The 12,906-nt window shown below is 42.3% G+C and overlaps 1 protein-coding gene across 4 annotated transcripts in view; it reads left to right on the forward strand.

The window, feature by feature from the left end:
• The window catches only part of MCC (mutated in colorectal cancers), a 204,196-nt gene continuing 193,170 nt past the window's right edge, over nt 1,881–12,906 (forward strand). Inside the window, exon 1 of one of the 4 annotated variants that reach the window (XM_021380996.1) lies at nt 1,881–2,251. In XM_021380996.1, coding sequence (XP_021236671.1) covers nt 2,115–2,251 — 137 coding nt within the window. In that variant the 5' untranslated portion in view covers nt 1,881–2,114. Of the gene's footprint in view, nt 2,252–7,332; nt 7,349–12,906 lie in introns of those variants that run through there. The other 3 variants (XM_021380993.1, XM_021380992.1, XM_021380995.1) reach the window with 3 other exon arrangements.

Below are 12,906 nucleotides of genomic sequence, written 5' to 3' on the forward strand. Positions count from 1 at the left end.
ACCTGACCTTATTAATCACAGGATAACAAAGTGAGAGATATAATGCTACTGGGAAACAAGCAAATGCAGTTCCAGACTGCTTCAAAATACCTATTTCCAGGAGGGATAAAAGATAACCCTTATATGTAATGTTGATGCAGCAGATCTTTTCACATGAGTAAGAAAAAAAAAGACTGATTAAAACTTAACTAGGCATTAAAAAGAGTGCCAAAGATACTAGAGAAGATGAATAAGCTATTTTGTATGTGTGAGATGAAAAGGTTTTTTTATCTGGCAACAATGATTCTGTTAATAAAATGACTTTTTTTTCTAAGTGCAAAGGATGCAGAAAGATGGGGAGTGGTGTATGCAAAGAATAAGTTTGAAAAATTTGTGGTTTTTTTTAATCAGGGCACTGAGGCCTTCCTGATGATGAATTGTTGGAGCAGAAAAACAAACCACTTCCTTTTCATATAAAATGAGTGGAAAGGAATTGGATGCGCCAGAAAGAGCCAGAATGCTCCCACTCATTGTTCAACACCCCACCAAACAAAATGATGCACAAACACAATGGTGCTGAACACAAACACGATGGTGCTGAAAACACCTTGTTTTGTTGTAGTTGTTTAGTCTTGGTGTTTACAGGCTGGCCAAAGTCAAACAAGGCTGCAGCACTAACAAAGCAGGGAGTTTGGCCTGCCTTGTGACGGCATCTAGCAATGGGAGAACAGAAATTTTAGGGCCAGTTCATTTTAATGTTTTCATAACTGACTTGGATGCAGGACTTGAAAGCATACTAAGCAAGTTTGTGGATAACACTAACTTAGGATGAGCTGTTGACTCCCTTATGACATCTTGCTGAGAGATCTTTAGAAATTGAAGGGCTGGGCAACTGGCAATAGCATTAATTCAAACATGACTTAAGTGCCACATTCTGACCATGGGACAGGGCAATCCCAGCTATATGTACAGACTGTAGGACAAGAGGTAGGAGAGCAGCTCCATGGAAAGGGATCTGGGGGCTCTGGCTGATGGCAAGTTGAACATGAGCCAGCAGAGTGCCCTGGCAGACCAAAGGGCCAATCGTATCCTGGGGTGCGCCAGGCCCAGTACTGCCACTGGGTGGAAGGAAGGGTTGTCTGCTCTGCTCTGTGCAGTGCAGCCTCACCTCCAGCACTGGGTGCAGTTTGGGTGTCACAGTGTAAGAAAGACGTAAAACTATTAGAGAGCATCCGAAGAAGGGCTATGAAGTCGGGGAAGGGTCTGGAGGGCAACATGTGTGAGGAGCAGCTGAGGTCTCTGGGTGTGTTCAGCCTAAAGCAGAGGTGGCTGAGGGGAGGCCTCATGGCGTCCTGCAGCTCCTCACACGGAGCAGAAGGGCAGCAGCAGGACCCAAGGGAATGGCATGGAGCTGCATCAGAGGAAGGTCAGGTTGGGGGTGTTAGGGAAAGATTCTTCACTGCCACATGGTGGGCATGGAACATGCTCTCCAGGGCAGTGGGCACGCCCCTAAGTGCCAGAATTCTGGAAACATCTGAGCAGTGCTTCCAGACATAGAGTTTGAATATAGGATGGTGCTGCATGGAGCCAGGGGTTGAACTCAGTGATCCCTAGGGGTCTCTTCCTTGAGATATTCTGTGATTCTATAAAATTACACGATCCCTCCCAAGGACCAGTTTGGTCAAGGTTTTCCCAGCATTTGTTGATGGTCCCTAGGGCAGTGTGTAACTCTAACGAAGAGGGCAGACATTCACTTTCTGAAGGCCACCCACTCGCTCACAGACCACCACGATTTTTGGTAGTGTGGCAGAGGTCGGCGGAAGGAGGGAAGGACGGAAGAACTCTCCCAGGAAGGTACAGAACGCAGCGGCAGCTCTACGCCCACCCCGCATCTTCCTCTGGGTGCCGGCCGGGCCGGGGGCGGTGCCTCGGCGGGGCCTCGTCGCCTCTGCCCCCCGCGGGCACGCGCCTGGGTTCCGTGAGAGCACGGAAGGAACACGCAGGGCCGGGGGCGCGCCCTGGGGCTCCCCGCCCCCGCGCTGGCTTTGTGCTGCCGCCCACGCTTTGCAGGCGCGGCGGGACCGGGAATCTCGGGCGGTTGAAGCAGTCGTACCTCCTTCTCCGGAGCTGGGCGCATGATGGCGGCAGCTGCCGTAGCAGTGGTGAGCAGCGCCGGGAGCAGCAGCAGCGATACCTCCAGCACTGGCGAGGAGGAGAGGATGAGGCGCCTTTTCCAGACCTGCGACGGCGACGGGGACGGCTTCATCAGCAGGTAGCGGCGCAGAGGCGCTCCCGCGAAGCGCCGTCTCAACTTCTCACAAGTTTGCCGCTGCCGCTCGGAGCGGAACGGAACGGAGCGGCGGGCGGCGGCGGCCGGACCCTCCGCCGGCATTCAGACTGACCGCTCCCTCCTGCCCGCCGGCAGCTCGCGGCGGCCGCTGCCTCTCCCAGGACGGTGGGCGAGCTCGGGACGGGGCGGGCGCTCCCCAGTGCTCTTCCACCGTCCCCAGTGCTCTTCCACCGTCCCCAGTGCTCTTCCACCGTCCCCAGGTGGCTGTGGGCGCCTGAGCGGGGGCGCAGCTGAGGCCGGGGGCTCGCCTGTGGCTGGGAGCTGCCCTGCTCGCGGGCTGCGGGAGCGCCACATCAGCGGGTGGCGAAACTTGGGGCTGTGAAACTTGTGCGCCCCAGCCATCAGCGAGCAGGTGATTTTCGAGGGTAAAGATAAAAGCTGTAGGTAGTCGTGGAGGAAGGTATGACATTTCTGTTGAGTGCTCGTTAGAATCAGATGTCTTTTGGGGGTGCTCCCTCTGGTGTACCCACAGGTGTCAGTGTGAGAAGGTCGATAGGGCTTGTCCCAGTAATGCAGTGTGGAGGTAGAGCCCTGGATATTATGATGTAAGATAAAATTTGTACAGCTCTTCCAGACTTTCTTGTTTCCCTGTGTTTTTACCAGTATCCTTGCTCTGCAACTTTATATAAGTTTCTGCACTGGTCCTGTGTTAGTTTCGGAACTGTTACCTGAGCTGATAAATTTCTTCAGGCAGCAGTGAGTTCATACTGTTGCAGTAGGTGGCTGGGTATAAGCTACAGTGAAATATACAAATGTCTAGGATTATTGGCAGCATGTGTTGATCAGTGTTGGGCACATTATAAGGATACTTCTGGGACTAGTCCTCTGCTATCTCATAGAATAATGGAATGGCTTCTATTGGAAGGAACCTTAAAGCCCACCCAATTTCAACTCACCCTGCCATGGGCAGGGTTGCCACCCACCAGAGCAGGCTGCCTGGGGCCCCATCCAGTCTGGCATTGAACACCTCCAGGGATGGGGCATCTGCAGTTTCTCTGGGCAGCCTGTACTTCACCACCCTCTGAGTAAAGAATTTCCTCCTAACATCTAACATAAATCTTCCCTCTTTCAGTTTAAAGCCATTCCCCTCTCTGCCCCTCCTTGTTCTATCACTGCCAGACTGTGTAAAAAGTCTCTCTCCTACCTGTTTGTAAGCTCCCTCCTTCAAGTACTGGAAGGCCCCATTGATGTCTGTTGCGTAATGATTTTAAAAACATTGGGATTTCCAAACATAAGAGCTGTAAGAAGTGACAGTAACTTGCATTTTCACATTGAATCCTGTGCTAGTTGCAGTGAGTGAGCATCTTCAGAGAGCTAAATCAAAGTGAGGGAATTTTTGAGTTTGTCATCTAACCTGAAACCTGAGAGTATGACCCTACAGAAAGGCTAAGTAAACTTCAGTCCCCTCTGTTGTCTCCTTGGAACCAGAAAGTTGCTGAAAATCTCTAACAGCTGGCAGTCACTTTAGAAATAAAATCTAGGGGTCATGATATCCTTTATCTAAACAGCTCCTCAAACACTCTTTTTTTTTCTTTTCCTGATCTAGTAATTATTTTGACAGTTGTGGTTCTGAAATGTAAACTAAGAAAATGTATGCCTTCCAACCACTATGTTAGGATCACTTCTCTTTATGTTTTTGTACTGTCCTCGTGGAAATTATTCTAATGTCGGAAAACTTTGCATGTTCACTTAAAGCATGTGCTGCTTCCTCTCAGCGTGTTCTCTGATCTGCAATTTGATGCTTTTCTATAATGTAAACTCTATTGTGTTTTGTATATTTGTCTTTTAAAGCACTTACTGTGAGACCTTTCTTATTATGCTCCATATGGACAGTTGAGAGATGCTACCATGACACAAACCACTCAGATTTCTGATGAACTTTTCTTACATTTCCTAACTTTCATTCTAAGTTAGTATTACGTGTCTTTCTGAGTGAGTATTTCTGAGTGTTGGTTGAACTACACTGTTGTGAACATTGAGAACTCTGGGACATGTCTGAGGCGGAACACGGATTTCAGTAGCAAACAGAAATATGGCCCAGAAGATAGCAGGAGTAGAAAGCCCTTCTGGAGATGGTAGGTCTGTTGCTGAGACTTATTAGCATCTTGCTTCATAAGGGATTAGTGCCTTCAGTACAAAATCAGCATCACCTTGATCAGAACATTGTGTCATAAATTACTGTCTCCCCTTAAATTTCCAGATTTCAGAGAAAGTAGTGAGTGAATATTTAACAAGTGATTTTTGACATGAGTGAGAGTCACTTGCTCTTCTGGACTTCATTAGCCAGCATAAATGCAATGTGCTCCTTGCTTTATGTAGTATATCCGTTTCTCTTGTGATCTGTGACAATGGCTATGCACAAACAGACTTGCTCAATGGTTTTGAGGGTATATTTGTATGCCACAGTCTTGCAGGCAGTTCCTTCTGGTCATTGGCACACTGTATCTCTGTGAAGAGTATAGTTTTTGTCGTTGTTTGCAGTCTTAGTGTTTGGTAATTTCATCCTTTTTAATGTAGTGAATTAAAGACAATGAAGTTAACTTTTTAATGTAGTGAATTAAAGACAATGAAGTTAATTTTTGCATTAAACTTAATGCCCTTCTTCTGTGGACTTTCCTTTACTGGTGGAAACCCTAGTGTTTTCAGTCTTTGAGAGCAGCAGTATCTTTGTTTTTTTCCTTGTAGCCCCAGTGGAGATAGTAGGTTGGCTTCTGCACGCTAGTTGTGCTCTTTACAGCAGGTTAGACGTTGTGGTAAATGCCTGGGAATCTGTTGAAGGAGATAAAAACGCTGTAAAACTGTCTGCTTCATTGTAGAGTACAGCTGATTTATAGCCTCTTACTAGTTTGAGCCTCTTCAGAACTTAATTTTCAGTAAAGGAGGGTTTAAATTTTTTTGCAGCCTGTTTTGCAGCTGTTGTTTGTTGTAAGTTGTCATATCTTTTAAATCTAGTATCTCTTCAGTTTTGCTTATAGGGCTGAAGCTTTCACAGTCATTTGTTTGCATAATGCATGTAGTAGTTTGTTTACAAGATATCTTTCTTTCCTATTCCTGTGTCATTAGGGAAGAGATTTTTCTTTTTGAAGCAAAGGTAGGCATTTTGTACCTGTGTTTACTTAGCTCTTTTTCTCATACAATATGAACTATTTGCATTCCTAATAAAGTTATATGGTGACTCAGCTGTGTAAATGCTTTGTTGTGCATCAAGCTGTAAAGCTTTTTAAATTATAGCAGGGAAATAGAGGCACAGATGGAGAGGAGGAGCATGTCCTGTGACTCTAATTTTCCAGCTCTCACATAATGTACCGGTTATTTTTTTTTAATAGTTAGGATGATATGAGTGTACTTGTTAAAGTGTGTTCTGTTGATGGTTCTAACAAAGAAGAATCTGAATCATTGGGCATGAAATGCCTCTATCAGTCTCTGTGCATTGAGTTTGATGCATGCACGTTGAAGTTCTGCAATATCCAGTACAAAAAAGTATTAGGAAAACTGAAGAGTTCTAAGTTATTTTCCTCTTTATGAGACAAATAGTAATTACTTAATTTTTTTTAACATCTCTGAAGTGCTTGGCATGTTTTTGATACTTCAACAACAAGAGCTATCTTTACAAATAAAAATATGTGCAAAGCAATTAATGATTAAGATGGGATTTTGAACACTTAATATTAGTTGGATCAGCCTCACTGAGAGCAGGAAGCAGCCTTAAAGTGTTCTGAGCAAAACTTTATGTTTGCAGCTATAGTTGGATTGTGTTGTTGTTAACAAAAAGCTGTTAACTGAAAAAACTCTAATTGTATTCATTTGTTTAGTTTTTATTCTGTTTGAGATGATTCAGTATCTGATGCTATGGTTGAAACTATATTCAGCTTCAGAGGCTTGGTGCATTGGGGAAGATGTAGAGTAGAATATGTGCTGCCTTTAAAAAAAAAAATTTGCTTTGTCTTTAAGATTAATATTGTAGCCTTTATGGTTGTCAGTGAGGAAAGTGAAACCAAATGAAAACATGGGTTTTTGCAGGTATTGATCTGGATAAACGTCTTCTTCAGTAACTTAAGTGCCTTTATTATATGTGGATGGTACTAACGTTTCTTTTAGACATATAATGAATTTGACCTTTACTGCGGAAGTCATTAAATGGGTTTTTAGGTTATTATATTGCAACACTGTGTGGTCTAAGGTAAGATAATTTTGAGTGTGTGGGAAATACTTGTGTTGGAAAAAATGAAGTTATGAGCTACAGAGATACGGGGTGAATAAAAAAATATTAGTTTTGTAAATAAGTTACAAATAAATGCTAGTTTTGTGATTTGAAATTTAAAACATGACTTCTAGGTTTATGCAGAAGGCAAAGCTAGCATTTAATTCAAAAGGATAAATTTCGTCATTATTTTAAGAATAACGGTATGAAGTTCTACTTGTAGAGTCTGGCAATACTTTTGTCTGTATAGACTTTTGATTTTTACATTGCACTTAGTATCTCATTGAAACTCTGTAGTAAAAACAAAGTCAGATGTTTAAAAAACCACAAACCCATTGATTTGAGTTTGTGCAGCTCTTTAAAAGCACATGCTGAAGGAGTGCCTCCTTTGACACCATTTCTCAGAAGCAGCTAGAGATTTGTTGGATTTGATCTGTTATGTGAATGGTTTTAGTATTACTTACCTTTGGGAACTCACAATGTTTTCAATAAATATGAAGTTGATATTTCACTTTTTAGTGGGCTTCAACAGGAGGGCATTCCCAGATTTCCTGCTGAGTTATTTTGTTACCCCCTTCATTGTTTCGCCTTTTGATGGCCGCATGCTATTAGGAAAGAAGGTCTTTTCATGAAGACAAAATGCTTCTGTGTAGTCTGTTTTTAAGGAAACAGAATTATGCTTCAATTCTGTCTATCTGTCACTCTTCACACAGGAATTACTAAGAAACCTTTCTTTTTTAGGTAGCTGCTTTTGATAACGAGCTGGAACTACTAAAAGAAGTATCTATTGAAGAAGGAAAGGACCGATTGAATGAGAGGTGGAAAGTTGACTTTGGTTATTTGTGGCAGACAAATTTACTGTTTAAGCTTTTGTGCTTTTGGTTGTTTGGGGTATATGAGACTCAAAATATGCTGTCTCAGCAGGTCAGCAATTCAAGCTGACACTTCTTTTGTATGTGTACTTAAATAAGCTGGCTACTTGTAGCCATGAAGTCACAGAATCAGAGAATTGCAGGGGTTGGAAGGGACCTCAAGAGATCATTGAGTCCAGCTCCCCTGCTAAAGGAGGTTCCTTCCAGTAGGTCACACAGGCTGCCATCTTGAGGGACCTTGAATGCCTCCATACGACAGACACATCCAACCTGCAGCCCACGGGCCACATGCAGCCTCACCCAACTCACACTGCAGCCTGCACCCCCTGCTGCTATGCCATCATGGCATGGCTCTGCCCCAGGCGTGCAATTGTCACTCAGCACCAATGGCCCCAGGCGTGCTGCAGCTGGCACTCAGCACTGACTGAACGTTGGTGCACTATTATTGTTTATAAGCATTAGTCTGATCCCCCCCAGTGTTTATTGTGTGCTTGTGCTCATGTCAATTCATTTCTCGACTTCGTTGAAGTAGATCAATTCATGAGATTCTTAATTTATTTTTCCCTTTTCTCACCATTTTCTGTAAGTGGTGCAGAGAAGTGGAAGGGCAAACTGCCTTGAAATTTTGTTAAAGAAGTTACTACAGTGGCTTAATATCTGGAGAATGCTTTGACAAAAAAAAAAAAACACCTTTTAATTACTTAAAACAGATAGCCTTATGTAAAACAAGTAATGTTTCACCCTCTACTGCCTCAGTGTAGGTCAGGCTTTTCACTGATTGTAGCATGGAATTTGTCTTGTTCAGCTTACTTCGTGGGTCTTTGTGGAGAGAATATCTATGAAATGAAACTATGAAATAACAAAGCTGGCAGTGATATCTTTGTGAGAAAGTAATGTGAATGTTAGTTTTTCCCTAAAACAATTTTCTGCTCTTCCCGTTTTCAATCTCCACTCTAATAAGGAATTATTGTGAAGTGTTTGGAGAGAATATAGATGTTTCCCAAGTTTGCTATCTGTCTTTACTCCTTGCAGCTGATTGAAGAGAACATATCATACTTCAGTCTATAGCTCTGTATGAAACCACAATTTAGGTTCATACAGAGCATTGTCAGAGATTTTGACCAAGCATCATACATTTCAAAATTAAATATAAGTTGGCGGCAGTGATCTGGATGTCATAGAATATGAATAAATGATGAGTTAAGTGTATTGCACACTGTTATGATGGGGAAAAAAATAAGAAGCTACTGGTGTAGGATAAATCAGAGAATCACAGAAAATCCTGAGTGAGAAGGGACCCATAAGGATCACTGAGTTCAACTCCTGGCTCCACGACGACCACCCAAAATTCAAACCCTATGTCTGAGAGCATGGACCAAACACTCTTTGAACTTTGGCAGGTAAGGGCTGTGCTCACTGCCCTGGGGAGCCTGTTCCATGCCTAGTGCCCTCTGGTGAAGAACCTTTCCCTAACCCCCACCTAACCCTCCCCTGACAGAGCTCCATGCTGTTTCCTTGGGTCCTGTCACTGCCACTCTGCTCCCTTTGAGGAGCTGCAGGCTGCCATGAGGCCTCACCTCAGCCCCATGTGCTCTGGGCTGAGCAAACCCAGGAGTCTCAGCTGCTCCTCAGTGTCTTCCCCTTCAGACATTTCACCATCTCCAGAGCCCTTCTTTGGATGCTCTCTGATCATTTTATCACCTTCTTACCCTGTGGCTCCCAAAACTTACGCATGGCCAGAAAGTTCTTAGACTCCTCCTATGTACTTCTGGATGTTGCAATTAGTATCTTTCCAGTGTTTATGAGAGCTGTTAAGTAAACAATTCTGTTGACAGTAGAAAAAGTCCTTCTTTCTCAAAGGCTGTAGTTAGCAAAGCAGTTTTTCACAAAGGTAGCCACAGAAACCGTACAATAAAGAAAACATACTCAGGCTCTTACTATCACTGTATTTTCTTTCTTTAACTTCAGAAAATGCTCTAATGTGATTAGACCATATTCCTTTCACACATAATCTCAGAATGTTCTGGAACAAAGGTGAGCAGAGGTACTTCTATGGTTATAATAACGTGGACTTGAAGTGTAATGTTGAGGTGATGCCTCTTCTGAAATAAGCCTTAATGTACAGACTTTGTTGAAAGATGTGAACGAAGAGCTGTTCTGTTATTTACTTCGCAAGTAGTCTGTTGGAGGTCAGTTGCTGTATAAAACTGTACTGAACTCTATAATTGTACATGCATACAAAGGCGGATTTGTCAAAGAGTTAATCAGCCTCTTTTTGGTGTGGAGCTTATAATATTTTACGTGCTATATATGCAATTCGTAAGCCCTGTGGTGGTAAAATATGTTTTTTTTTACCTGCAAGACATTCTTTATGGGTCCGTGCAAATATATTCAGTGAGGTTAACTTGGTCATGAGTTACTGCTTTACGTGTAGGTGCTTTCTTCTCCCTTCAGGTTATTCTCTGCTATTCGTAAAGCAGCATCAGGAACAAAATGTGTAAGCAGAGGATGTTAGCTCTCAGCTGTGAGCAGACTAAGGAACAATACAGCCTTATTTGCTACAATGAAGAGGTTTTAAAAAGATCATCCATGTAATGGAACAGAAATAAAAAGATGACTTTGATGAGTTGGTAGAAAAGTAATATTATTCTGCTAGTTTTACAGGTACTGGGGTTCCTAACTGCAAAACCAATTTGGTCCCAGCAGTTTTAGTTCTGGCCTCAGTCTAGCTGTCTAACAAGGAAACAGCACTTGGAACAGTCTGCAAAATACCACCAAGGACAAGGCTTTTATTAGTCCTTTCATTCTTTTTGACTCTTCCTCATGTTGTTGGGCCATTCTTACTGTCACATGGTTGTAGAAGTTAAGAACAACTTGTACTAGGGTCTTACTTGAGATCTGAACTATTCTCTGAGCGTTTTTGAACCACCTGAAAGCTTGACACAACTCCATTTTAGGAATTCTCACAGAAATTGCCTGAGCCTTCTTGAAACTGTCTTTGTCCTAACCCCAGTTTTTCCCTGAGTCTTGAAAACAGTTCCAGCTCTCAGGGTATGTTCCTAGACTTGATTTTATTTTTGATCCATCTCCACTAAGAAGCTGTTGGAGGGGCTGTGAAGCATGTAATGGGAGGAGTGCTTTTATATGGATACAGCACAATAATATTACGTCAAATAAGACCGAGTTTGAGGCACTGTGCTGTTTTTTGCATGGTTGTACTCTGTTTTCTTTGTTTCTGCTGGAGCTTACTTTAGTCAGTGGTTCAGTGTCATGGTTTTGTGATTTTTGTTATTGGTATTCCACATCATAACATCATGTAGCGCACTGGGAGTTAAAGAGTTAATGCTCCAGTTCAGTGGATTGTCATAGAAGAGAAGAAGAACTGCATTCCCCAGAGGACTTTGCATTGTTCTGTTTCCGTTTACTGTTCAGAGGGAAAGATAAAACTGCAGATCATGAAAAGTTTTCTCTCTCTCTTCCCTTTCTGCTCTTCTCAGCAGCATCTCGATTTCAGCATTAGAGTAAGGCCTTCAGTTTTGGACACTCTCTCTCTCATTTTATTTGATTTATTAGCTTCAATTCCAATTATATTGTATTATATCATATTATATTGTATTGTGTTTTCTTGCATTCTGATGACTTTTTTAGTAAATTAGCTTTCCTCCTCAGATCGTTGCCACTGTTTTGTTTTTAGGCCCATCTCCCTACCTTTTCCCCTTTGCCCCTTTCCCTTTTTCTGGGGTGTGGGTCCTTGGGTCCCTCTACCCCATTAGTCACGGAACCAGGTTGAACCAGCCCGTAAACTGCTGACACTCAGTTACATAGAATTCTGTGGGTTTTTATTCTTTGTCCTGTAAAGGTCCTCTCAGAGCATCAGAACTGGAAAAAAAGGAATAAGTTATGGGAGAAAACTGATGTATGGATATAGACAACAAATGAGAGAAACACTCTATGTGCTTAATTTGGGCTGAAGAAAAATTATCCCTTTGTTAAATATTGTGTCTAGCAAGCATGCCAAGAATTAACATTCCCTAAAGACTTAAACATTTCAAAGTCTGTATTTGTTACAATTAAGAAACAGTCAGAGAACTATACTCAAACTTGAGTTTTCTGAAACCTTTCATGTTGTAGCGTTGGTTAGCTGTCCAGTTCTTATGTAAACATCAAACTCAAGAAAGTAATCAGACAATTTAGGTGGAGCTACTCAAGTTTTAAAGATAGTAGACTTAGCCAGCATGTTTTATACAGCTTGTTCTATTTTTCTTCCTACTGGCAATAGTAACTTAGGAAAAATGATTGAAGTATAAATCTCAGGCGTACTGCTATGTGGCTTTATTGTGTTCTTGTATTCTTCATTGAAGCTAAGTATCCAGGTAGATTGTAATGTGGAAAAACTGAGCAGTATACTCTGTTTTGTCATACTTTTTTGTGTCTTTGAACATTTTCACCGTTAACTCACAAGTGCTGAAGCTATTTCTTATCCTTATTCATTTTTAATGGGTTTGTTTGCTAATACTATTTTATAGGAGTTATTAACATAAGAGAATTTAACCTCTCTTTGAAATCAGTAATTTCCCGTCTGTGGTCTTGGTGAGGAAAAAAAAAAAAAAAGTATGCAACTGGAATTTTTTCCATGTGTTTCTTAATGGCTGTTCTGAAATATTACAACTTTACTAATATACTTAATGACTGATATCCCCTGCTCCTGATCCTTAGTAATATCTTTGGGGTAACTAAATGCCATTTTATAAGGCAAATGGCCATTTCCGTTCACCAAACTTGTTGCTTATCAGTTCCCTTTCCCCTTATCAGGCTTTGAAGGTCTTGCACAGTTGGGAGATTCTTCTCCCCCTCCCTATCAACGCTGTGGTTTGTGGGTGCTGGGCTGACTTCTTCCTTATAGTCCTTGAAGGTCCCAGGCACCTGGCCATCCACAGAAAAGGGAACATAACAGCACACAGGATGCTGTCTATAAAATTAAGCAGCTACAAATTGTAAGCAGGACTTGGACCAGAACTGCTACAGGACAGCAAAACTTGCGATCCCACAGTGGGCAGGGATGTCCCATCATTGTCTGCTTCCTCTGGAGACTGAGTGAATGTCTGATGCTCTTTTGTGCGTAATAACTGTTATGTTGTATGTCGCATACTAACATTTGACACGATCTGCAGAGGATCTAGATGATTTGGGCAAGCGGATAAGAGACAATAAACTAAGGAGTGCTATTACATCTTGTGCTGTGCTACTTATAAAATTTTAGAATAGAATAGTTTAGTTGGAAGGGACCTACAAAGATCATAAAGTCAAGTTGCAAAAATCTGCTGTATGCTTATTCGGATTACGAAAATCCTGTGTTACTCTGGTCATAAAATTCTGTTACTTAGCTTTAGCTAACTACAGCTTAGTGCTGTTGCCGTTCTGCCCAGAATCCCTCCAGAATCCCTCCTTGTGAAGGCCTCAGGTGCAGATGGTATATTTAGAGGTTTGATGGCTGGTTCTGTGGG

This window comes from Numida meleagris, chromosome Z, assembly GCF_002078875.1.
Source record: "Numida meleagris isolate 19003 breed g44 Domestic line chromosome Z, NumMel1.0, whole genome shotgun sequence".
NCBI lineage: Eukaryota > Metazoa > Chordata > Aves > Galliformes > Numididae > Numida > Numida meleagris.